This window comes from Stegostoma tigrinum, chromosome 25 (genome assembly GCF_030684315.1).
Source record: "Stegostoma tigrinum isolate sSteTig4 chromosome 25, sSteTig4.hap1, whole genome shotgun sequence".
Taxonomy (NCBI): Eukaryota; Metazoa; Chordata; class Chondrichthyes; order Orectolobiformes; family Stegostomatidae; genus Stegostoma; species Stegostoma tigrinum.
In genome coordinates this window covers 53,569,095-53,593,037 of record NC_081378.1, presented here as the reverse complement: position 1 = coordinate 53,593,037, position 23,943 = coordinate 53,569,095, and the positions used below count along the sequence as shown (strand labels likewise).

Here is a 23,943-nt window from a genome sequence, read left to right as displayed (position 1 = left end):
TTAGATGAGGGTGTGAAGAGATAATTAGGCTATTTGAGCTATTCTCAACAAAAAAAATTGAAAACTACTGTTCTCAAATATTGTTGGTGGGGGGCATTTATGGGGACAAACAAATGGCATCTGCTCAAAGTTTGGTGATATTGGGCCAAAAAATGACAGTATCCTGAGGTGTCAATAAATCTCCTCCAGAGAGAGGTGTCAGTTTGAGCAAAAATAAATGCAGGAAATTTGCAGGTGACAGGTTCTTTAGCTCAGAGTAGGTTTGAGCCAAGATGTGTTTAGGACAGGGATTAGTATACAAATACAAAAGAAGAGAGCTGAATATTTACATATTTACATACATAATGTTCGTTCCCATGCATCCTTGATCTGGGTAATTGCTGTACTACTTGATTGTGGGTATATCAGGGTGAGAATACATAGCAAATTCCACCCAATATAAATACAAAACAAATTTTTGCAAATCCAAAACAAATTTTCAATTTGGTACCTGCAAGGATGCTTTCGAACAGTCACAGCACCATTCAAGTGGAAAAACACATGTTTCTACAGTTCAAGATAATAAAATGTGAGGCTGGATGAACACAGCAGGCCAAGCAGCATCTCAGGAGCACAAAAGCTGACGTTTCAGGCCTAGACCCTTCATCAGAGAGGGGGATGGGGAGAGGGAACTGCAATAAATAGGGAGAGAGGGGGAGGCGGACCGAAGATGGAGAGTAAAGAAGATAGGTGGAGAGAGTATAGGTGGGGAGGTAGGGAGGGGATAGGTCAGTCCAGGGAAGACGGACAGGTCAAGGAGGTGGGATGAGGTTAGTAGGTAGCTGGGGGTGCGGCTTGGGGTGGGAGGAAGGGATGGGTGAGAGGAAGAACAGGTTAGGGAGGCAGAGACAGGTTGGACTGGTTTTGGGATGCAGTGGGTGGAGGGGAAGAGCTGGGCTGGTTGTGTGGTGCAGTCGGGGGAGGGGACGAACTAGGCTGGTTTAGGGATGCAGTAGGGGAAGGGGAGATTTTGAAACTGGTCAAGTCCACATTGATACCATATGGCTGCAGGGTTCCCAGGCGGAATATGAGTTGCTGTTCCTGCAACCTTCGGGTGGCATCATTGTGGCAGCGCAGGAGGCCCATGATGGACATGTCATCTAGAGAATGGGAGGGGGAGTGGAAATGGTTTGCAACTGGGAGGTGCAGTTGTTTGTTGCGAACTGAGCGGAGGTGTTCTGCAAAGCGGTCCCCAAGCCTCCGCTTGGTTTCCCCAATGTAGAGGAAGCCGCACCGGGTACAGTGGATGCAGTATACCACATTGGCAGATGTGCAGGTGAACCTCTGCTTAATGTGGAATGTCATCTTGGGGCCTGGGATAGGGGTGAGGGAGGTGGTGTGGGGACAAGTGTAGCATTTCCTGCGGTTGCAGGGGAAGGTGCCGGGTGTGGTGGGGTTGGAGGGCAGTGTGGAGCGAACAAGGGAGTCACGGAGAGAGTGGTCTCTCCGGAAAGCAGACAGGGGAGGGGATGGAAAAATGTCTTGGGTGGTGGGGTCGGATTGTAAATGGCGGAAGTGTCGGAGGATGATGCGTTGTATCCGGAGGTTGGTAGGGTGGTGTGTGAGAACGAGGGGGATCCTCTTAGGGCGGTTGTGGCGGGGGCGGGGTGTGAGGGATGTGTTGTGGGAAATACGGGAGACGCGGTCAAGGGCGTTCTCGATCACTGTGGGGGGAAAGTTGCGGTTCTTAAAGAACTTGGACATCTGGGATGTGCGGGAGTGGAATGTCTTATCGTGGGAGCAGATGCGGCAGAGGCTGAGGAATTGGGAATAGGGGATGGAACCACACAACCAGCCCAGCTCTTCCCCCCCACCCACTGCATCCCAAAACCAGTCCAACCTGTCTCTGCCTCCCTAACCGGTTCTTCCTCTCACCCATCCCTTCCTCCCACCCCAAGCTGCACCCCCAGCTACCTACTAACCTCATCCCACCTCCTTGACCTGTCCGTCTTCCCTGGACTGACCTATCCCCTCCCTACCTCCCCACCTGTACTCTCTCCACCTATTTTCTTTACTCTCCATCTTCGGTCCGCCTCCCCCTCTCTCCCTATTTATTGCAGTTCCCTCTCCCCATCCCCCTCTCTGATGAAGGGTCTAGGCCCGAAACGTCAGCTTTTGTGCTCCTGAGATGCTGCTTGGCCTGCTGTGTTCATCCAGCCTCACATTTTATTATCTTGGAATTCTCCAGCATCTGCAGTTCCCATTATCTCTTTCTACAGCTCAATTTAGTTTTGTGCAACTGTTGAAGTTAGGAGTAACAACTAGTCTGCAAATCAAACAACTTACATTATAGTGCATATTCTCATATATTGTGAGTAATGGGAATGTCAGAAAAGCCTTACTGGTACAACAATCTGCCTCTGTCTCTTGCATTCATCTTTCCCCACTGTCCATTTTCAAAGGCATCTTTTGCTGCAGCCACAGCTCTGTCAACATCAGCAACTGACGAATATGACACCTCACAGATCACCTGCCAAACAGACCAATGAATTTACTAATTCACTATCAACAGCCATTACAAATCACAAGTATTCCCAATTATGCCAGTTACATTGCTGACACTACCAGTCGTTCAGGACAGGGAAATAATTAGCACTGTCTTTGCTAAAGATGCCAGTCTATTTTGTCGAATGACTGAATCTCACTGGAAGGTTGGTTACTCACAGAGCCATTGGTGGGATTGATGGTATTATATGTCTTCCCTTCCTCAGCATTTGTAAACCTGCCATCAATGAAGCACTGGTATGGCATTTTCACAGTCATGTCATTTACGTCCATCGTTACCTAAAAATTGAAAACGAATCTCATAAATTGCAAGGGCCTTCATTCTTGATCATCTTGAAAGACTGTCAGAATTTGAGGGTACAATCACAAATCTTTAACGAGATAAACAACAATTTGGAAATTCAGTGTTGGAAGCCTTTCATTCAATGCAGTCTGTGAATACGGCAATTTTAAAATGTCTTAACTCTAAGAGCTGCAGACTAATGACCCCAGTTCATCATGCTAACTGGAATGTGGCTTGTTGATTGTATAACTGTAATAAGTTCACGACTTTTTACATCAGAGACTGGGAAACTGACTAGTTTGTTGATCAATGAACTGAAATTATGGCACTTACATAATCCACCTCCAGTTCTTCCTCTTTGTCTTCTCCTCTCAGTTTCCTCACAATCATTTGGATGAAATCATCAAACTTCGTTGCCATATAAACATCTTCATTTTGCAGCTGCAGGCCATTGCATTTTTGTTTAATTTCTTCAACCAGCCTAAACATACACCGATGGCTTTACTCAAGCTGAGTGAATTTCATACAGAGTTTCAAGAGGACAAACTTGGTGAAATTTGCAAATGGAACTGAATATTCATTTGCTGGCACCCTGCTGAGAGGGTGATGTATTGTGGCTCACACAAAGCTTCACACAAACACAGAGTTTAAAAAGAAAAGATATTTACCTGACAACATCCATGGAAGCTGCTCCAGATTTGAAGAAATCGGTAGTATCCTCAATGGTATCAACATTGCTCAGAATTGATTTCCAGATAGTCTGGAAGACAATAACAAAACAAACTTGCCTATGTATAAAAGCGAACATAATCCATTTTAGAAAATCTGTTGCAGTGACCCCCATACATTACGTTTACCAAGATATGTCAAAGATTTGAGTAATACAGGGTTCCAGTTCCTCACCCAATTCCAATTAGACAACTGGTCCACCTTCATATAGAAGTGACGTACTGCAATGATCTTCTTCAGCTCACAATAACAAAACTACTGTTTACATAAAACTGTGTCTTTCAAGACTTGGGATTGAGGGATGGTACCAGAAACTTAGGGAATTGTAAACAGGCAGTCTATGTCCCGTATCATGACTCGAGCTGACAAGGGCAAGTAACAATCATGCCATACAAGTGTTAGACATTGTCCACCTCCTAAAAGAGAGAATCTAACCATTGCCCTTTGGTAATCAATGGCATTACTGTTACTAATACACCACTATCAACATCCTGAAGGCTACCACTGGCCAGAAACTTGACTATCGACACAAATATTCCAGCTACAACAGGGGGTCAGTGTTTAGGAATCCTGCAACAAGCAACTCACCACCTGACAGCTTAAAACCAGTCCACCATCTACAAAGCACAATTCTAGAGTCTGATGGAATACTCGCCACATGCCTAGATGACTGTGGCTCCAACAACACTCAACAGGCTTGACACCATCCAGAAATATGAGGCAGTACTATTGTCAAAGGCTGTTCACATGTAAGTAAAGGGTAGCTTGGTGATGGGATACTGGCTTCTGTGGGGCGTTATTTCAGGAATAGAAATATGTGAAGAAGCAGCTATAGCCTACAGCCATGATGGTCTGAAAGTGTCTAATCTTGGAGAATAAGCAGACTCAGGCCTGGTTAACACTTGGATGGAAGGCTGCTTGGGATTACCAGGTACGGTGGGGTTTCCCTGCTCGCAGTGGTTGCTATGTCATCCCTCTGCACTTGTATGCTGACGCACAATCCACCCATAGACTATTTTGGTGGTAGTGAGGCCACTTATTGTGCAGTGGTAGTATCCCTAACTCTGGACCATGAGTACCTGGTTCAAATCTCACTTGCTTCAGAGTTGTATAACATTTCTGAACATGTTGACTAGAAAATATTTACAAGCAGTTACAATACAGATCAGAATCAGACATGATCTGATCAAAGTTGGAATGGGATGAATGGTCTCCTCCTGTTCCTATGTGACTAAGTCATCTCAAGAAAAGTGGATAAGTAGGAGATGTGAAGTAGTAGTTTTTAATGGAACACGTCAAAGAAAGACCAAGCTGAAGAGATTTAGGGAGTGAATCCTGGTTTTTAGGGCCAGGATAATCGAAAATCTGGCTGTCAATGGACAAATAAGGTGGAAGTGAACAAGAAGTCAAAGTCAAAGAAACTATGTTCTGGAAGAAGCGTTTTAGAGCAGGTGGACGTGACAGAGATACAGATGGTCAAGGCAATGGAGAGTTTAAAACTTCATAATGACACTTTTAAATCAGACACATTGGTAGAGGTGGACATAATGTCAGCCAGTATGTACGTGGGAACAGTGAGTGATACGTAACAGACTTGGTGAGAGGCAGGATGGTAAAAAGCTGGTTGGCCAGGAGGATTATTGAATAGTCCAGTCTGGAAGTAACAAAAGCATGGATGAGGGTTTCGATAGACAAGTGGAGGTCAGGACAGAGAAGAATGATATTACAGAGGTGAGGAGGTTGATGGATTCCTGGAATGAGTGGGTTACTTTACTAAGAAATGTTGACAGACTGGGCTTGTTTCAATTGGAGTTTAGATTGAGGGGTAACTTGATTGAAATAGAAGAGATCCTGAATGGTCTTAATGAGGTGGATCTGAAAAAGAATGTTCCTTTGCTCCTCAGTACTCCCTAAGGACCTACCATTCATTGTGTAAATCCTCAAACTGCTTCACCTCACACTTAGCAGGTTTAAATCCACTGCTCCGCACAATTTACCAGCTGATTAATAGAACACTGTAGCCTGAGACCACCACCCTCACTATCAACAACACCACCGATTTTCGTGACATCTGAAAACCTACTAATTATACCTTCTTTATTTGCATCCAAGTAGTTAATGTCAAAAACTGCAAGCGTCCCAGCAGTGATCCCTATGGTACTGCAATGGTCACAGGAGTCCAATCACAAAAACACCTCCACCTCAGACTTTGCCTCCTATTTGAAAGCCAATCTTAGATCCAGTTTATCAACTTGCCTTTGATTTCATGAGATCTTAGTTATTGGACTTGCCTTCCACATATGACTTCATTGCAGGCCTTACAGAAATCCACTTAAATCATATAACCTACACTACCCTCAATATATTTAGTCAAAAATCTCAATTAAATTAGTCTGACAGGATCTCCCTCCAACAAGTCTGTGCTCACTATCCCTAATCAATCCCGGTCTTTCCAAGTATTGCTTAATCCTGTCCCTTAAAACTTTTTTCCAATAACATCCCTACCACTGATTTCAGATTAACTGATCTGTAATCACCTGGTCTGTCTGTGCTGCCCTTGAACAAGAAAACAAATTAGCTATCCTCTAGTCATCTGGCACTTCACCGGTAGCCAATGCAGTATCTCTACCAGGGCCCCAGTAATCTCCTCCTTTGCCTTCCATAGTAACATGTGCTACATTTCATCAGGCGTCGAGGATTTATGCACCTTTATGCCTGATACCTCCTCCTTACTAAACTTAACACTGTCATAGTCACAGATTCATAAAGTCATATGGCACAGTAACAGACCCTTCAGTCCAACCAGTCCAGCCAGAACATAATCCCAAACTAAATTAGTCCCATCTGCCTGCTGCTGGCCCATATCCCTCTAAACCTTTCCTGTTCTAGAACCTCAGCATCCCATCAAAAATCTCCAGCTATAATGTCATTCCCCTTTATGAATTTATTAGGTAGGGGAATCAATATTTGTCAGGATAGATGGGAAAGTGGAATTCACAACACACACAGATCAGCCTTATAGAATGGGGAGTAGGCTAAGGAGCTGAATGGCTGACGTCTGTTTCTAGTTCATATGTTTGTAATTGGGTTAGAGAACCTCAGGATTATATAGGATATTAAGTTTCAAATTAATCTGATTGCGGGCAGCACAGTGGCTCAGTGCCAGGGACCTGGATTCAATTCCACCCTCAGGTGACTATCTGTATGGAGTCTGCACGGGTTTCATCTGGCTGCTCCAGTTTCTTCCCACAGTCCAAAAATGTATCGGGGACATGGATTGGGCAGACTAAATTTCACATGTCCAGGGATGTGCAGGCCAGATGGATTAGTCATGATAAATGTGGAGTTACAGAGACAGAGTAAGGAAGTGGGTCTAGGTGGGATGCTCTTCAGAGGGTTGGTGTGGATTTCATGGGCCAAATGGCCCGCTTCTACAATGCAGGGATTCTGTAATGCAAAAGTGATCAGAGAAAGAGATATAATCAGTATTTTGTGAATAGAATTTGTGTTGGAAACCAAAGACAATGACTTCCAGTCGCGTCAATATTGAACTGAAGGAAGTTTCTGTTCATTCAATATGATCAAACAGTTTTAGAAATCAGAGGCAGCACGATATTCGAGAAAGGTGGCGGTGAGACACAACTGGATGCCTTCAGCGTACTTGAGACCTGACACAATATGTTCCAAGTTTCAATTCCTTTGATTCAAAAAAGGCATATTATCTTTTGATGAACAGCTCCACAAGTAACAGTTTGCCTTCTGAGACAGGAAGTAGATAACGTCGACAGTCAGAGTCTTTTTCCCCAGAGTTGAAATGTTTAGTACTAAAGGACAAACGTTTAAGGTGGTGGTGGTGGTGGTGGGGGGGGGGGGGGGGTGGGGGGGGGGGGGGGTGGGGGGGGGGAGGAGTTCAAAGGACACATGAGGGACAAGTTCTTTAAGAGTGCAAAGTGCCTGGAATGCGCTGTCAGGTGTAGTGGTACAGGCAGATACAATAGCGGTGTTTAGATAAGCACAGAGGGATATAGACCATCAGCAGGCAGAAGGGATTAGTTTAACTCGGTGTCACGTTCAGCACAACATTGTGAGCCAAAGGGCCTGTTCCTGTGCTGTACTGTTCTATGTTCTATGCGCCACCTTTGCATCATCCTTGAAACATAAGTCTGCAATTTAAACATCCAGAATTAAGGGGAAGCATTACTCTCAGAGCCCTGGAAATCTGATTCAGTCAAACAGCATTACAGAATTATATTGGAGTTAGTTATAGCTGGGGTGCCCTTGAATCGCCACAGTTATGTACTGTAACTCCCCCAATTCCTAGCAGATGGCATGCATAGTCTCATCCAAACTCAGAGGACCCAAGGAAATGCTTTCCCATGTGGTATATCTTTTAAAAATGAGAAATGAAGAAAGAAATGTGAATTTTCACAAATATAACTAGGTATTTGTTTCAAAGCAAAGCTTTCCAGCACACCAAAAATTGTTGCTTGTCTATGTCAACATAGTCCATTGTTTGTCTAACTCTCATGCAAATAACCTGAAAATCTTTGCTGCAATTACTTCCACTAAAAAAAACCCAGACATTGATCAAAACCTGCTATTAAAACTTTGATAAGCAGTGACAGTCCACAAGTAACTGCTGCAGTATTCCCACAATATCATAAACAGCAATGACACCAATGAGGGAAGAATACTGGTGACAATTCTGGGAAAGCAGTTAAGTGCTCTTTCATCCTGAATTATTCTTATTTTTCAGTAATTCACATTGAACTCAACAACACTTAATCATCGCCCCAGCCCTGAATCTTTCTACCATTCACCTACCAATCAATGACAATTTGGAGCTTTTTTGGATGTTGAACAGAACATCCTTAAAATATAACATGACAGTGAACAGCTCCACTAAAGAATGAGACAGTCCAATAGAGTGGGGCAGATAACAAATACAAACAAAGAGAAGCACATTAAGACAAAGAAGCATCCTTTTTGTTCAGGGATGTGTAGATTTCTAATTCCACAGAATCTGAACTTACCTTTATATTCTCTGCAACTTTCTTTTCTTCTTCAGTCAGTTCCACAGTGACAGTCTCACCAGATGAGAAATACTTGGAGGCAGGAATCATTTTCCCATCCTCAAACTGAAGGTTTCGAACCACCAGCTGCAAAACACAATACTCACCACTCATCTAAGATACCAAGTGTAGGTATACCACCAAGAGAACTGAGCAACCTAATGACTTTCTCTATAAAATGCCACTATCCAACACCAAACCAAAAGCTTCCAAGGCAGCACTGTATTTGATAAGATCAGCTAAGACAATCCTCAGGCAATTAACGGCTCAAAATTCTGCATCCACTAGTTGGTATGTTAGTAACTAGGGGTCACAATTTCAAGATTGTCAGCAAGCAAGTCAGGATGCAGCATGGTGGCTCAGTGGTTAGCACTGTTGCCTCATAGCACCAGAGACCCGGGGACGATTCCGCCCTCGGGTGACTGCCTGTGTGGAGTTTGCACGTTCTCCTCATGCCTGCGTGGGTTTCTGCTGGGTGCTCCAGTTTCCTCCCACAGTCCAAAGGTGTGTAAGTTGGTGTATTGGGCATGCTAAATTACCCATAGTGTTCAGGGATGTGTAGATTAAGTGCATTAACTATGGAGAATGAGACTAGCTGGGTAGCTCTTTCAGGAGTTGGTACAGACACGATGGCTCAAATGGCCTTCCTCATACTCTTAAGTTTTATGGTTCTATAATGATTCTATGATTTGGAACCAAGAACCTGGTCCAGTTGGATAGGCAGTATCTAGCAGTGAACTGACATTTTCCATATGGTGTTTGACACTATGTGGTTTAACTATGCAGAGTGGACAGTACATGGCAGACAGGGAGTTGCACCATTGAATAACTGCCATAAAAGCGGAAAACAGAGAAAATCAATCACTATTAAACAACGTTCAGGCATTCTAGGATTTAAAGCACCTCCTTTAAAAGGACTCCATTATTTTCCAGGCGCTCATTGCTTCTGGCCTTATACATTTACAAATAACCTGACAAATTTTTCAGCAACAAATACTTGGGCTGCAACTTGTTCCTATCATTAATTCTAAACTGATTATAATTCAAACAAATAAACTTTGCTTTTATCATGATTGCTTTTACTTTGCTTTGGAGAAACTCATATTTCACACAAGGATCTGAAGAAATTTAGGAGTCTTAGATTTGGAAAAATCATCCCTTTACTATGATAGGTCAGTGTAATAAAGTCTTACCATATTTCCATCATTGCCAAAGAGCACCAGTCCATTGCTGGTTACTAGACCAGGCTTGCTAGCACCACTGATCTCCAATGGCTGGCCTGATGGTACTGCTCCTTTATACATGGATGAACCATACAAGGTGACTGCCTGAAATGGGCAAGAAACAAAACATAACTGTTAACTGATGCACTGCAAAAACCAAATAATCTCTTAGATAAAAAAAAATCACTGTCATCACTACATTACAAACAAATTCAGAGGCAACTAGATATTGTCCTTTTGTAAACTGTTGTATAATGTATTCACACTGATTCGAGTGCATTCGATCCTGGGGCTTTGTCTAACTTCAGTTTCTAAGGTTTTGGAGTAGATCCGTAGCTGGGGTTGTGATTGCTGAGGTTGGTTGGCTCGCTGAGCTGGTTTGTTGTTCCACAAATGTTTCATTACCATGCTTGCTAACATCCTCAGTGCAGTCTCTGATGAAGCGTTGGTGTGTTTACCCGTCTGGTTTTTAACCTCTGGGGTCTGTTGCGATGGATTGCCTCACTTCCACCGTAATGGAATGTATATGGGGTCGAGTTTAATGTTTTTATTAATAGCCTGCTTCATGGAATGTCATGCTTCCAGGAATTCTTGTGCTTGTCTCTGCCTGGCCTGTCCCAGGATCTTGGTGTTGTCCCAGTCGAAGTCGTGGTTCTCCTTGTCCATGTGGATTGAGATGAGTGAGTACTGATCGTGCCTTTTTGTAGCCAGTTGGTGTTCATGTACTCATTAGTTTCCTTCCTGTTTGTCCGATGCTGTGTTTCTCACAATCTCTGCAGGGGATCTTGCAGATGACATTGGTCCTGTCCATGGTGGGGGAGTGGGTCTTTAGTTTGGGTGAGCACTTGTCGTAGGGTTGATGTGGGCTTTTGTGCCACTCTGATGCCCAGCGGTCGTAGAAGTCATGGTGAGTTCTGACATGTTCCTGATGTAGGGTACTGTGATGCGTGTGTCGGGGCGTGTAGAATATTTCTGATGCTGTTCCTGTAGGCATCTCCAGTTCTTTGGATATCCATTATCCTTGAACACTTGGAAGAGGTATTCCTCCTCCTCTCGGCATAGTTCCACGTTGAGTGTGTTGTTACCCGGAAGTGAAGTAATCCATCGCAATGGACCTCAGGGTTTAAAAGCCAGGTGGGAAAACACACCGGCACTTCATCAGAGGCTGCACTGAGGATGTTACCAAGCACGGTAACAAAACATCTGCGGAACAACAAACAAAAATGTGGAGATAGTTTAAGGAACACATACTGCGTGTGTTTGATATGTTTGTCCCCGGCAGGCAGAGAAGATGCGGTTGAGTGAGGGAGTCCTGGTTCTTGAGAGAAGTCGAACGACTGGTTAAGAGGAAGGAGGTGGCTTATGTAAGGTTTAAGAAAAGGGGAACGAAAAAGGCTGGACAGGGATACAAGTTAGCCAGTACAGAGCTGAAGAAAGGGCTTCAGAGAGCCATAAGGAAGCATGAGGAAACTTTGGTGGATAAGATCAAGGAAAACTCCAAGGCTTTTTACACGTATGTGCAGAACAAGAGAATGACCGGAGAAAGGATAGGGCCGATCAAGGATTGTAAAGGGAATTTGCGCACAGAGCCTAAAGTGATAGCAAAGGTCCTTAATGAATACTTTTCTTCAGTATTCACAACTGAGAGGGACCTAGCTGTAGAGGTGGACGTTGTGAAACAAGCAGGTAGGCTAGAGGAGGTTGAAGATAGATAAGTCCCCCGAGCCTGATGGGATTTATCCAAGGATTCTATGGGAAGTGAGGGACGAGATCGCAGGGCCTTTGGCAATGACTTTTTCATCCTCACTGTCGACGGGTATAGAGCTGGAAGAGTGGAAACAGGTAAGCACCCACAGGCCTTGTCTGCAACCTTATCTACCTGCACTGCAACCTTCAGTGATCTGTGGACCTGCACACCCAGATCTCTCTGCATATCGATTCTCCTAATTCATTTACTAATTCATTGCAGAATTTCCACCTGTACTTGACCTTCCAAAATGCATCATCTCACATTTGTCTGGGTTAGACTTCATCTACCATTTTTCTGCCCATGTCTCCAACTGATCTATACCCTGCTGTTTCCTCTGACAATCCTCCTCACTATCCCCGACTCAAGCAATCTTTGTATCATCTGCAAATTTACCAATTAGACCAACTACATTTTCCTCCAAATCATTTATGTAGATTACAAACACCAGAGATCCCAGCACTGATCCGTGCGGAACACTACTATTCACTGCCCTCCACTACAAAAAACATCCCTCCACCGCTATCCTCTGTCTCCTACAACCAAGCCAGTTCTGTATCCATCTTGCCAGCTCATCCCAACACCGTGTGACACTACCTTTTGGACCAGTCTGCCAATGAGGGACTTTGTCATAGGCTTTTTTTTTAAAAAGGGTGGGACGGGGGCACAGTGGTTAGCACTGCAGCCTCACAGCGCCAGGGACCCCGGTTCGATTCCAGCCTTGGGTAACTGTCTGTGCGGAGTTTGCAAATTCTCCCAGTGTCTGCGTGGGTTTCCTCTGGGTGCTCCGGTTTCCTCCCACAGTCCAAAGATGTGCAGGGTAGGTGGATTGGCCATGCTAAATTGCCCGTAGAATTTAGGGGGATGGGTCTGGACGAGATGCTAAAAGGGGCGGTGTGGGCTTGTTGGGCTGAAGGGCCTGTTTCCACACCGTAAGGAATCTAATCTAATCTTTTCTGAAGTCCACGTAGACAATATCAACCACTTTCTCTCGGCAATTATCTTTGCCACCTTCTCAAAAAACCTGATCAAGTTAGTGAGCCATGACCTCCCCCACACAAAACCATGTTGTTTTTCACTAATCAGTCCATTTGCTTCTAAATGCTTATAGATCTTGTCGCTGATAATGGTTTTCAATAATTTCCCTACCACTGACGTGAGGTTTACAGGCCTGTAATTTCCTGGATTATCCCTGTCACCCTTTTTAAACAATGGGACATTAGCTATTCTCCAATCCCCTGGGACCTCACTTGTGGCCAAACAGGATACAAAGATATCTGTCAATGTTCCAGTAATTTGTTCTTTTGCCTCCCTCAATGTTCTGGGATAGATCCTATCAGGACCCGGGGACTTATTTATCTTAATACTTTTTAAAAACCAAAAGAACTGCGGATGCTGCAAGTCAGGAACAAAACAAAGCTACCGGAAAAGCTCAGCAGGCCCGGCAGCATCTGCGAAGGAAAAAATAGAGTCAACGGTTCAGGTCCGGTGACCCTTCCTCAAAACTGATGGTGGCTGAGAAAACATCGGTTTATATGCAGAAAATAGGAAGATGGGTGGGGTAGGAAGTACACGATAGAATAGGGCCCAAAGCGAGAGAAAGACAGTTGGATACATAAAGGAGCTGCTAACGATCAGGGTGGGAGGGTGAATAGTCGTTAATGGGGACTGTTAGTGACTAACAATAGGTAGTGTGTAACGGCAGGCTATGTGGTAACAAGTCCTGGTGTGTGGGGTAGGAGGCTGAGACATGGGAGAGTTTAGGCCCTAAAATTGAGCTCAATGTTGAGACTGGAGGGCTGTAGGGTCCCCAAGCGGAAAATGAAGTGCTCTTCCTCCAGCTTGCATTAGGCTTCACTGGAACACTGCAGCAAGCCAGATGTTGGCCAGGAAGCAGGGTGGTGCACTGAAGTGGCAGGCAACAGCTCTACACCTTGTTATCTCAGATTCTCCAGCATCTGCAGTTCCTACTAACTCTGAAACAATTTTAACCCCACTGCGAAGCCTCTTCTAAGGACGCCTACCTTGAAGAAGTTACCCTCCTCTCTCTGGAAAATCCTTAAAGGATTGCTCTCTGTTTATTTCAGAACCCCTTTCTGAAGGAGGGTCTAAACCTGAAACATCAGCCTTCCTGCTCCTCTGATGCTGCTTGGCCGGCTACGTTCATCCAGCTCTGCACATTGTTAATCTCAGATTCTCCCGCATCTGCAGTTCCTACTATCTCTCAGGCAACAGGTAGTTCAGGGATAACAAGGTATAGAGTTGGATGAATGATTAATTGGGGGAGTGGACTTGATGGGCCGAATGGTCTTACTTCCACTCCTATGTCTTATGGACTTATGAACACAGCGGGCCAGGCAACATCAGAGCAACAGGAAAGCTGACATTTCGGGTCTGGACCCTTCTTCAAAAATGATTTCTGAAGAAGGGTCCAGACCTGAAACGTCAGCTTTCCTGCTCCTCTGAGGCTGCCTGGCTTGCTGTGTTCGTCCAGCTCTACACCTTATTATCTCAGACACTCCAGCATTGGCAGTTCCGACCATCTGAGGTAGTTCAGGGTCTTTTTAGCCAGCATAACATAGATGTTCTGCAAAGCGGTCACCAAGTCTACGCTTCGTTTCCCCAATGTAGAGGGGACCACATTGTGAGCAGCATGCTTTGAAGATGCACAACACCTCTTCTTTTTTAATAGCAACTTGGCTTAGAAATTTGACACTCCCTTCCCCGAGATCATCGTCTTTGGTGAATACCAATACAAAGTATTCATTTATGACCTCATATACCACTTCTGGCTCCAACATACATTCCCTCCTTTATCCTTGAGTTGACCAACCCCTTCACTGGCTACCCTTTTGCTTTTCATACATGTATAAAAACACTTGGAGTTCTCCTTAATCCTGTTTGCTGATGACTTTCATGATCCCTCTTAGCCCTTCTAACTCCTTGCTTAAGTTTTTTCCTGCTTTCCTCACATACTTGAAAGGCTTTGTCAGGTCCCATTCTTCTAGACCTCATGTATTCTTTCTTCTTTTTGAATAAGGTTGTAACATCCTGGTCTTCCAAGGTTCACATAACTTGCCATACCTATACTTCATTCTTGCAGTAACGTGCCACTCTTGTGCTCTCATCAACTGCCATTTGAAATATTCCCATATGTCCAATATGGATTAACCCTCAAGTAGCTGTTTCCAATTAACACTCTCCAGTTCCTGCCTAATATTGTTGTAATTCACCTTCCCCCAATTTAACACAGGCGTTGTCGGTATCCATGAGTAACTTAAAACTCAGTATTATGGTCATTACTCCCAAAATGCTCCCACCCTGAAAACTTCACTCACCTGGCTGGACTCATTTCTCAAAATGAAGTCCAGTATAACCCCTTCCCTGGTTGGGCTGATTACACACTGTCAAGAAATGCTCCTAAATGGTCCTTATAAATTCTGTTCCATCCAAGCCCCTAGTATGAACTGAGTCCGGGTTAATACAGGAGAAGTTAAAATCACCTGCCACAACAAACCTGCTGTTTTAACATCTTTCCAAAATTTGTTTACATATTCCTGTTTCTAGCCTCACTGGCACATGACACAGGGAGTACTCCCAAAATTACAACCTTGGAGATCCTGCTTTTTGGCTTTCTACCTAACTCCCTGAATTGCTGTTACAGGACCTCGTCACTCAGCCTATGTCTTTAATACCAATGTGTACCACAATGTCTGGCTGTTAACCCTCTCCCTTCAGAATGCTTTCTGCCCGTTCAGAGACATGCTGGACCCTGGCACCAGGGAGGCAACACACCATCCTGGAGTCTCTTTTATGTCCACAGAAGCGCCCATCTGTACCTCTAACTATACAGTCCCCTATAACTACTGTTATAGTGCACTTTTTCCTTCCCTTCTTAAGAACAGAGCCAGCCATGGTGCCACCAGTCTGGCTGCTGCACCCCCCGACGGGGTCATCCCCCCAACAGTATCCAAAACAGTATGCTTGTTAGAGAGGGGGTAACCATACTCCTGCACTGGCTGCCTGCCCCTTCTAGCAGTCACCCATCTATCTGCCTGCACCTTGGGTGTCACCACATGTCTAAAACTATTGTCTATGGCATTTTCTGCCATCCTCATGCTCCTAAGTGCATCCAGTTGCCACTCCATCCTATCCACATGGTCTGTGAGGTGCTGCAAACGGGCATACTTAGTGCAGATGTAGACAGAGATACTGGAAGTGTTGCGGATCTCCCACATCTCACAAGTGCAACATTTAACCCCACTGACTGACATTTCTATCCCCAATCAAGCTGTTTAGGAAAACTTATTAAACACTTAACCTTACTTATCGCTGCGTATATACAAGGTAGGTCTCCCCTCACTCACCTTCCCAGGATGCTCCCTGGATCTCTCCCTTTCCCTTTGCTTCTGGTCCTCACAGTAGTGTCTGTGTGCTTTTTTTTGGTTAGAGGAGGAGGTAGGGAGGGAAACACTGAGAAAGTGTGGATGGGTAGGTTACCAGGGCCTTAGGTTTAAAGTGCATGGAGCAAGGTTTAAACGTGATGTACAAGGCAAGTTTTTTTTTAACAGAGGGTGGTGGGTGCCTGGAGCTCGCTGCCAGGGGAGACAGTGGAAGCAGATACTAGAGCGACTTTTAAAGAGCATCTTGACAAATATATGAATAGGATTGGGAATAGAGGGATACAGTCCCCGGAACAGCAGCGAGTTTTAGTTGTGACGGACAGCATGTCAGTGCAGGCTTAGGGGGGCTGAAGGGCCTGTTCCTGTGCTGTAATTTTCTTTGTTTTTTGTATATTCCCTCCTCCATCTCCCACTGGCTGTTGGGAAGCATGTAGTATACCTTCAGCATTGTGATTTCACCTTTCCTAAGGGACACAGAACCCTTCAAAACTTGAGGTTTTGTACCTTGGATATTGTCTATATTGGCTTGTAGATTGAGCATGGGCATGGATAGAGAACTGTTTCGTGGACAGGAAGCAAACAGCAAGAATAAATTTTATGGAGTAGCAGGCAGTAATGGTAGGATACTGCAGGGATCAGTCTAGACCCCAGCTATTAACAATATATATCAATGATTTTGATGAGAAAAGTGAATGCAATGTTTATCTCAGGGTTGGAATATAAAAGCAGTGATGTGCTTCTGAGGCTTTATAAAGCTCTAGTTAGGCCCCATTTGGAATACTGTGTCCAATTTTGGGTCCCACAGCTCAGGAAGGACATACTAGCCCTGGAGCGTGTCCAGCGGAGATTCACATGGATGATCCCTGGAATGGTAGGTTTAACGTATGATGAACGGCTAAGGACCCTGGGATTGTACTCATTAGAGTTTAGAAGGTTGAGGGGAGATCTAATAGAAATTTACAAGATAATGTATGGTTTAGAAGGGGTGGATGCTAGGAAGTTGTTTCCGTTAGGCGGGGAGACTAGGACCCGTGGACACAGCCTTAAAATTAGAGGGGGTAAATTTAAAACTGAAATGAGACGACATTTCTTCAGCCAGAGAGTGGTGGGCTTGTGGAATTCATTGCCACGGAGTGCAGTGGAGGCCGGGACATTGGATGCCTTCAAGGCAGAGATCGACAAATTCTTGATCTCACAAGGAATCAAGGGCTACGGGGAGAGTGCAGGGAAGTGGAGTTGAAATGCCAATCAGCCATGATTTAAATGACGGAGTGGACTTGATGAGCCGAATGGCCTTACTTCCACTCCTATGTCTTATGGTCTTATGGTCCAGGTTTGCAGATGAATGCAAACTAGATCGGAGGATGAACCGTAAGGACGTAGCAGAGACACTTAATCATCATTTGGACAAGCAGGTAAGTGAAACTAGTTTAGTTTGGAACATGGTCAGCAAGGACCAGTTGGACCAAAGGTCTGTTTCCTCACTGAGTAACTTTATGACTCTAAGTGGATAGGCAAATCTATGGCAGATGAAATATAATGTGGATAAAAGTGAGGTTATCCATTTTGGTAACAAAAACAGCAAAGCAGATTATTATCTGATTGGTGATGGATTGGGACAGGGTGAGGCACAATGAGACCCTTTACTCCAGGTAAGAGTGAAACATATCCTGAACTGTTGAGAGAGGCAAGGGAGGAAATAGCCAGGACATTTGCAATAATTTTCAGTTACACCCTGACCACAAGAGATGCCAGAAGTTTGGAGTCCAGCCAAAATACTGTTATTCAGAAGGCAGGAAGGGATAAAGCAGGAAAATACAGGCCAGTCAGTCTAACCTCAGTCGTTGGGGAAACTACTGGAAGCAATTCTGAGTGACAGAATTAATCAGCACGTGGAGAGACAGGGAATATTCAAAAACAGTCATCAGTCAAAAACAGCCCTGATGTCAGTCTTCACAAGATTTCTGAAGACCAAAATTTTGTGGAAAAGCAGTGCCCAATTGAAGTAAACAATATGACATTTGGAAATTGACCCACTCAAGGCTGCTGAGCCAAAAAATGAAATTCAGCATCTAGAGTCAATCTTCAAAATTCTAACACTGAGTTTGAAACCATATTAACTCAAATTTGTTTTTAACAGTACTCAATTTAAAGCAGTAAAACTGCCCTGCACATTATAGGGGTTAAATCAAAATACGAAAAGAAGGATGTTCCAAGTACTTGTCCATCAAGGAGAGTCCATGCTCCAGGTACTTTATCATGGCCACGAATCCAGTTGTGTATGGCTTCTGCTGGCTGATCCCAAGAAATCTGAAGAAAGAACATTAGTGCAGAAATTGATTCCTATACTTTCATGCATTAATTTAACACCATTACTAATTGAGACAAAGTGGAAAACAACAGGCTTTTCATTGAAACAACTAGGGGTCAAACTAATTTGTACACAAATATTACTCTGCAATTTCTGCCAATTGGGCCAGCTGTGACTAAATGGGCATTAGAGTTCCTAATGATCATGATCTTGTTATGTTGATAAAAATATGATGCTGTCTAAGCACTCAGCTCAAGAATTCTCTGTCTAAATTTCTTTTCTGTCTCTTCTCCTTTATGATTCTCTTTGAAATCCATTTCCACTAAAGTTGTGGTTATTTACATTCATAGTTCCTTCTGTGAAACAGTATCAAACTCAACTTGATATCCTTTTATTGAAGCAACCTGGAAAGCTTTGCTGTGTTAAAAATGCTAACTACTTGTAAACTTATTGTCTGGCAACCTTAGTTACCACAAGTAAAATAGAGGCATGTCTGGGATAACACGCAGTTTTGGATGGCATGAATGTTGAAAGATGAGGAAAATAAGGTCCCTCAGGGGAGACTGATAGCAAAGGTAAAGAGCAAAAACAAAATGTGTAGATTAGGTGGGTTACAGGGGAATGGGTCTGGGTGGGATGGTCTGAGGTTTGGTGTGGGTTTGGTGGGCTGAATGGCCAGTTTCCACACTGTAGGAATTGTATGATTATATGAGCCCATGGGATCCAAGGAAATTTGGCAAATTGGATCCACAATTGACTGAGTGGTAGGAAGTACAGAGAGATGATTGAGGGATGTTTTTCCAGCTGGAAATCTATGTCTCATGGGGTCCCACATGGGTCAGTGTTGGGACCCTTGCTGTTTGTGGTTTATGTGAATGATTTAGACTTGAATGTAGGAGAGTTGATCAGTAAGTTCGCAAACAATACAAAAATTTATAGGGCGGTAAATTGCGAGGAGGATAGCCTTAGATTGCCCGAGGATATAAGCAGGCTGGTCAGGCAGGCTGATCAATGGCAAATGAAATTCAAATCTAAATAAGTATGAGGTGATGCACTTGGGCAGAACTAACAAGGCAAAGGAGCATGTGATATATGGCAGTACCTTGGGGAAGCACAAGGTCATGTGCATATCCACCAGTCCCTTAAGGTGGCAGAACTGATGGATAAAACATATATGGGATACTTGCCTTTATTAGCTGAAGCATAGGGTTTGAGAGCAGGAAAGTAACTTTGGAACTGTTTAAAACATTGGTTAGGCCACAGCGAGAGTACTGCGTGCAGTTTTGAAGTTTACATTATAGGAGGGGTATGAATGCTCTAGAGTGTGTGCAGAGGAGATTTACCAGGATGTTCTCTGGGCTGAAGAGTTTAAGTTATGATAAAAGATTGGATAGACCTGGGTTGTTTTCCTTGGAGCTGTGGAGATTGAGGGAGGACATGACTGACATGTTTTAAACTATCAGAGTCACAGACATGATAAACAGGAAGAAATTTTTCCCCTAGATGGGGAGATCAATAACCAAGAGGCATAGATTTAAGGAAAGGGGCAGAGGAAATGTGAGGGAAAAACCTTTTCACCTAGGTGTGGGAATCTGGAACTCACTGCCTATAAGGATGGTACAGACAGAATCCCTTACAACATTTAAGTATCCCAGGATCCCAACAGTGTGGAAACAGGCCATTTGGCCCAACAAGTCCACACCGCCCCTCCAACGAGCATCGCACCCGGAACCCATTCCCCTACCTCTGAATTTCCCATGTCTAACTCACCTAATCTAAACATCCTGGATACTATGGAAAATTTAGCATGGCCAATCCATCTGCCCTGAACATCTCTGGACTGTGAGAGGAAACCGGAGCACCCAGAAGAAACCCATGTAGACACAGGGAAAATGTGCAAACTCCACACAGACTGTCACCTGAGGGTGGAATCGAACCCAGGTCCCTGGCACTGTGAGGCAGCAATGCTAACCACTGAGCTGCCCCAAAACAAAAGTTGCTGGAAAAGTTCAGCAGGTCTGGCATCATCTGAGGAGAGAAATCACTGTTAATGTTTCAGATCAAATGGCTCTTCATTGGAATTTAACTGATGTGAAATAGTGTAAGGATCCCATGGCAGCTGCTCTGCTTTTACTATTGTCACTGCCAGGAACAATAAAGCCTAATTCCTTGAGCAGGAATCAAATCTGGGCCATGGCAGTGACAGCGGCGAATCCTAACCACTGGACCACCAGGGATGTATTCAGATTGTATTCGGTATTTAGACTATATTCAGAAGTGCACCTGTGATTCCATGGCATACAAAGCTATTGGCTAAGTGCTGGAAAATGGAATTAGAATAGTTAGATAGTTGGTTTTGACTGGTGTGGACACAGTGGTCCAAAAGGCCTTTACCTGTGCTGTAGATCTTTATGACTCTATAAGTAGGAAATAAGTTGAACAGCCATGTTAGCATGTTCAAGTGGATACAGTGCTGCAGTTACAGATTTACAATGAAACTTACACGTTCCTGAAGATCAGAAATGGGTTTAGAGTTTAGCAGAGAGGTTTTAGAAATAACATCCCTACCGTGCAAGAAATGAAAACATTTTTCAGAAAGGAAAACAAAGTTGCTGGAAAAGCTCAGGCCTGGCAGCATCTGTGAAGGAAACAACAGGTCCAGTGACCCTTCCACAGAGTTTAAGTTGTCGTAACCTATAATTTCAAAATACAATCCAGTAAAATGTATCCACATACCTATACTAAAGCTTTACATTTAAAAACAGAATTAATTATGTTTGTGTTATTACTGTTTACATTATCTTCATCAACTTGTACTGTACAAATTTAAATTAATTATTGGAAGGTGACAGCTAAACAGCATTTTTTTTAGTGATCTGGAATCAAGTTTGTGGGATGATGCCATTAAAAGTAATGAACTGTTTGTCGTTCTTTAGCTCAGAACATGCTGGAGTGACATTTACACCAAGAACTGGCTGTAGCTTAAGCACAGCACTCGAAGTAATCAGTATTGAAAAGAAGATATTCACTGCCAGCTGTCAGCTTCAATCTGAGTGTCTGACCAGTGTTCATAGGAAGCCGCTGTCAAGGAATCTATTTCATAACTAGTTTATTTCAAAACATCTTGTCATTAATTTGGGTCACTGACCCATCATTTAGACTGCAGGAACTGAAATGAAGCAACTGGGTCCAACAGATGTTCACAACTGTTAAACATTTTTAAAGTTTTAATTTGCTCTTATTATACCACCTTCTGGGAATTGCAATAGAAATGGTACAAAATGAGCATGAATTTTGTCATCTGTCTTGGTGGTTCTGATAGGTTTTATTTCATAATATTCCTGCACTGTGAGATTCATCTAGATTATGTGGATACCTCCTCTGAAGGAAGGCCTGATCACACTCATATGGATTCAAGACGCAAGCTATTGATATCCATCGATCTGCAGCTAAGGGGAAGCATGATTATTTATTTTGGAGGAACCAAGACAGAAACACACCACCATCTCTGGGGGATCTCATACACGTTATTCTAAATTCTCACACTATAAAATATGAACTTTCCCACACAGTACCTTTCAACATCTCAGGATGTTTGAAAGCAGTTTGTAATAAATGAAGTGTTGTCATAGAACAGTACAGCATCGGAGAAGCTATTTGGCCCATTGTGCCTCAAAGACCAATACAGTAAGTCCCCAATTCTTTCCTCATATAATACTTATTTAATTCCCTTTTTAAAGTTACTAGTGAATTGATAGCCGCCAGCCAGCCAATCTGGCTGAGTGCATTCCAAATCCTCATCAAATTACACAAAAAAAGACTTTTCATAGAGACAACAAAAATAGGAACAGGAGTAGGCTACTCGGTCCTTTGAGCCTGGTCCATTATTCAATATGATCATGGTTGATCATCCTACTCAGTATACTGCTCCCACTTTTGCCCTATAACCTTTGGTCCCTTTAGCTCAAGAACCATATCTAACTCCTTCTTGAAAACATTTAATGTTTTGACCTCAACCACTTCATACAGCAGAGAATTCCACAGGCTCACCATTTTCTTGGTGAAGAGATTTCTCTTCATCTCAGTCCTAACTGATGTACTCCTTATCCCTAGACAATGATCTCTGGTTCCTCATTAGACATTTACTCTTTTGTCAATGTCTCAGGGTATGTCCTCTTGTTATCAATCATTCAGGAGTCAATGTGCAAACTCAGAAACATAATTATTGTGGATGTCCCTTGATTCAAGGATGTAAGTGGAAGGCAAAGTACTGGGCTAATGGTAAGATTCTTAGTAGTGTAGATGAGCAGACAGATCTCGGTGTCCATGTACACAGATCCTTGAAAGTTGCCACCCAGGTTGACAGGGTTGTTAAGAAGGCATACAGTGTTTTAGCTTTTATTAATAGAGGGATCGAGTTCCGGAACCAAGAGGTTATGCTGCAGCTGTACAAAACTCTGGTGCAGACGCACTTGGAGTATTGTGTACAGTTCTGGTCACCGCATTATAAGAAGGATGTGGAAGCTTTGGAAAGGGTGCAGAGGAGATTTACTAGGATGTTGCCTGGTCTGGACGGAAGGTCTTACGAGGAAAGGCTGAGGGACTTGAGGCTGTTTTCATTAGAGAGAAGAAGGTTGAGAGGTGACTTAATTGAAACATATAAAATAATCAGAGGGTTAGATACGGTGGATAGGGAGAGCCTTTTTCCTAGGATGGTGACGGCGGGCACGGGGGGCATAGCTTTAAATTGAGGGGTGAAAGTTACAGGACAGATGTCAGAGGCAGTTTCTTTACTCAGAGTAGTAAGGGAATGGAACGCTTTGCCTGCAACGGTAGTAGATTTGCCAACTTTAGGTACATTTAAGTAGTCATTGGATAAGCATATGGACATACATGGAATAGTGTAGGTTAGATGGGCTTCAGATCGGTATGACAAGTCGGCACAACATGGAGGGCTGAAGGGCCTGTACTGTGCTGTAATGTTCTATATGCCTACTCAGAGTTACAAGTTTCTGCCTTGATTTTCAAGAGACTGGATCGGCCAATTTTCACCCCATAGATTTCTGGATACATAGGCCAGGACATTCCACAAGGTAATGGGATCAAGAGTGCAGCGGTTGTTTCCTTTTCTTTACTGCTTTGTTTCTTCATTAACGTGTTTGGACTTAAAGCATGATCCACCTTTATGGACAAATTGCCATTATTTTAAATGACTGGTAGCAAGTTCACACTTGCTGCTGTGATTTGTAGAAGCATATGCTGATGTTGCTGACCTAGATTTAGATCTCCTCATCGATGATGGACTTTTTGGCTAACTCCAGAGCACGATATCTGAGGTTTGTTCTCCATGGATGCTGCCTTGGCCACTGTGATCTCCAGCATTTGTTGTTTTCAGCATTGTGTTAATGACAAGGTAATTTATTTTTAGAGACACCAGTTGAAGGATAAATAGTGGTCAAGAATCAGGGGAGAACTCCCTGCTCTTTGAATGTAAACCTTTTACATTTACTTGAGATAGTAGCTGGGACCTCGATTAAGTATCTCATCTAAAAGGTGGCACCTCCAACACAGTAACACACTGACACTGCCACACAGGTAGTATTGGCCTTAATTATGTAGTCAAGTTTCCAA

General features: G+C 43.6%; 1 protein-coding gene across 5 annotated transcripts in view; it reads right to left on the bottom strand.

Moving 5' to 3' along the window:
- LOC125463442 (mitochondrial 10-formyltetrahydrofolate dehydrogenase-like) overlaps positions 1-23,943 on the bottom strand; it is a 116,743-nt gene that overhangs the window by 55,008 nt on the left and 37,792 nt on the right. For all 5 annotated transcript variants that reach the window (XM_059654759.1, XM_059654760.1, XM_059654758.1 and 2 more), the window contains 7 exons: positions 18,222-18,311; positions 9,822-9,956; positions 8,590-8,715; positions 3,496-3,587; positions 3,161-3,308; positions 2,704-2,823; positions 2,382-2,509 (listed from right to left, as the gene is read on the bottom strand). In XM_059654759.1, coding sequence (XP_059510742.1) covers positions 2,382-2,509; positions 2,704-2,823; positions 3,161-3,308; positions 3,496-3,587; positions 8,590-8,715; positions 9,822-9,956; positions 18,222-18,311 — 839 coding nt within the window. The remainder of the gene's footprint in view (positions 1-2,381; positions 2,510-2,703; positions 2,824-3,160; positions 3,309-3,495; positions 3,588-8,589; positions 8,716-9,821; positions 9,957-18,221; positions 18,312-23,943) is intronic.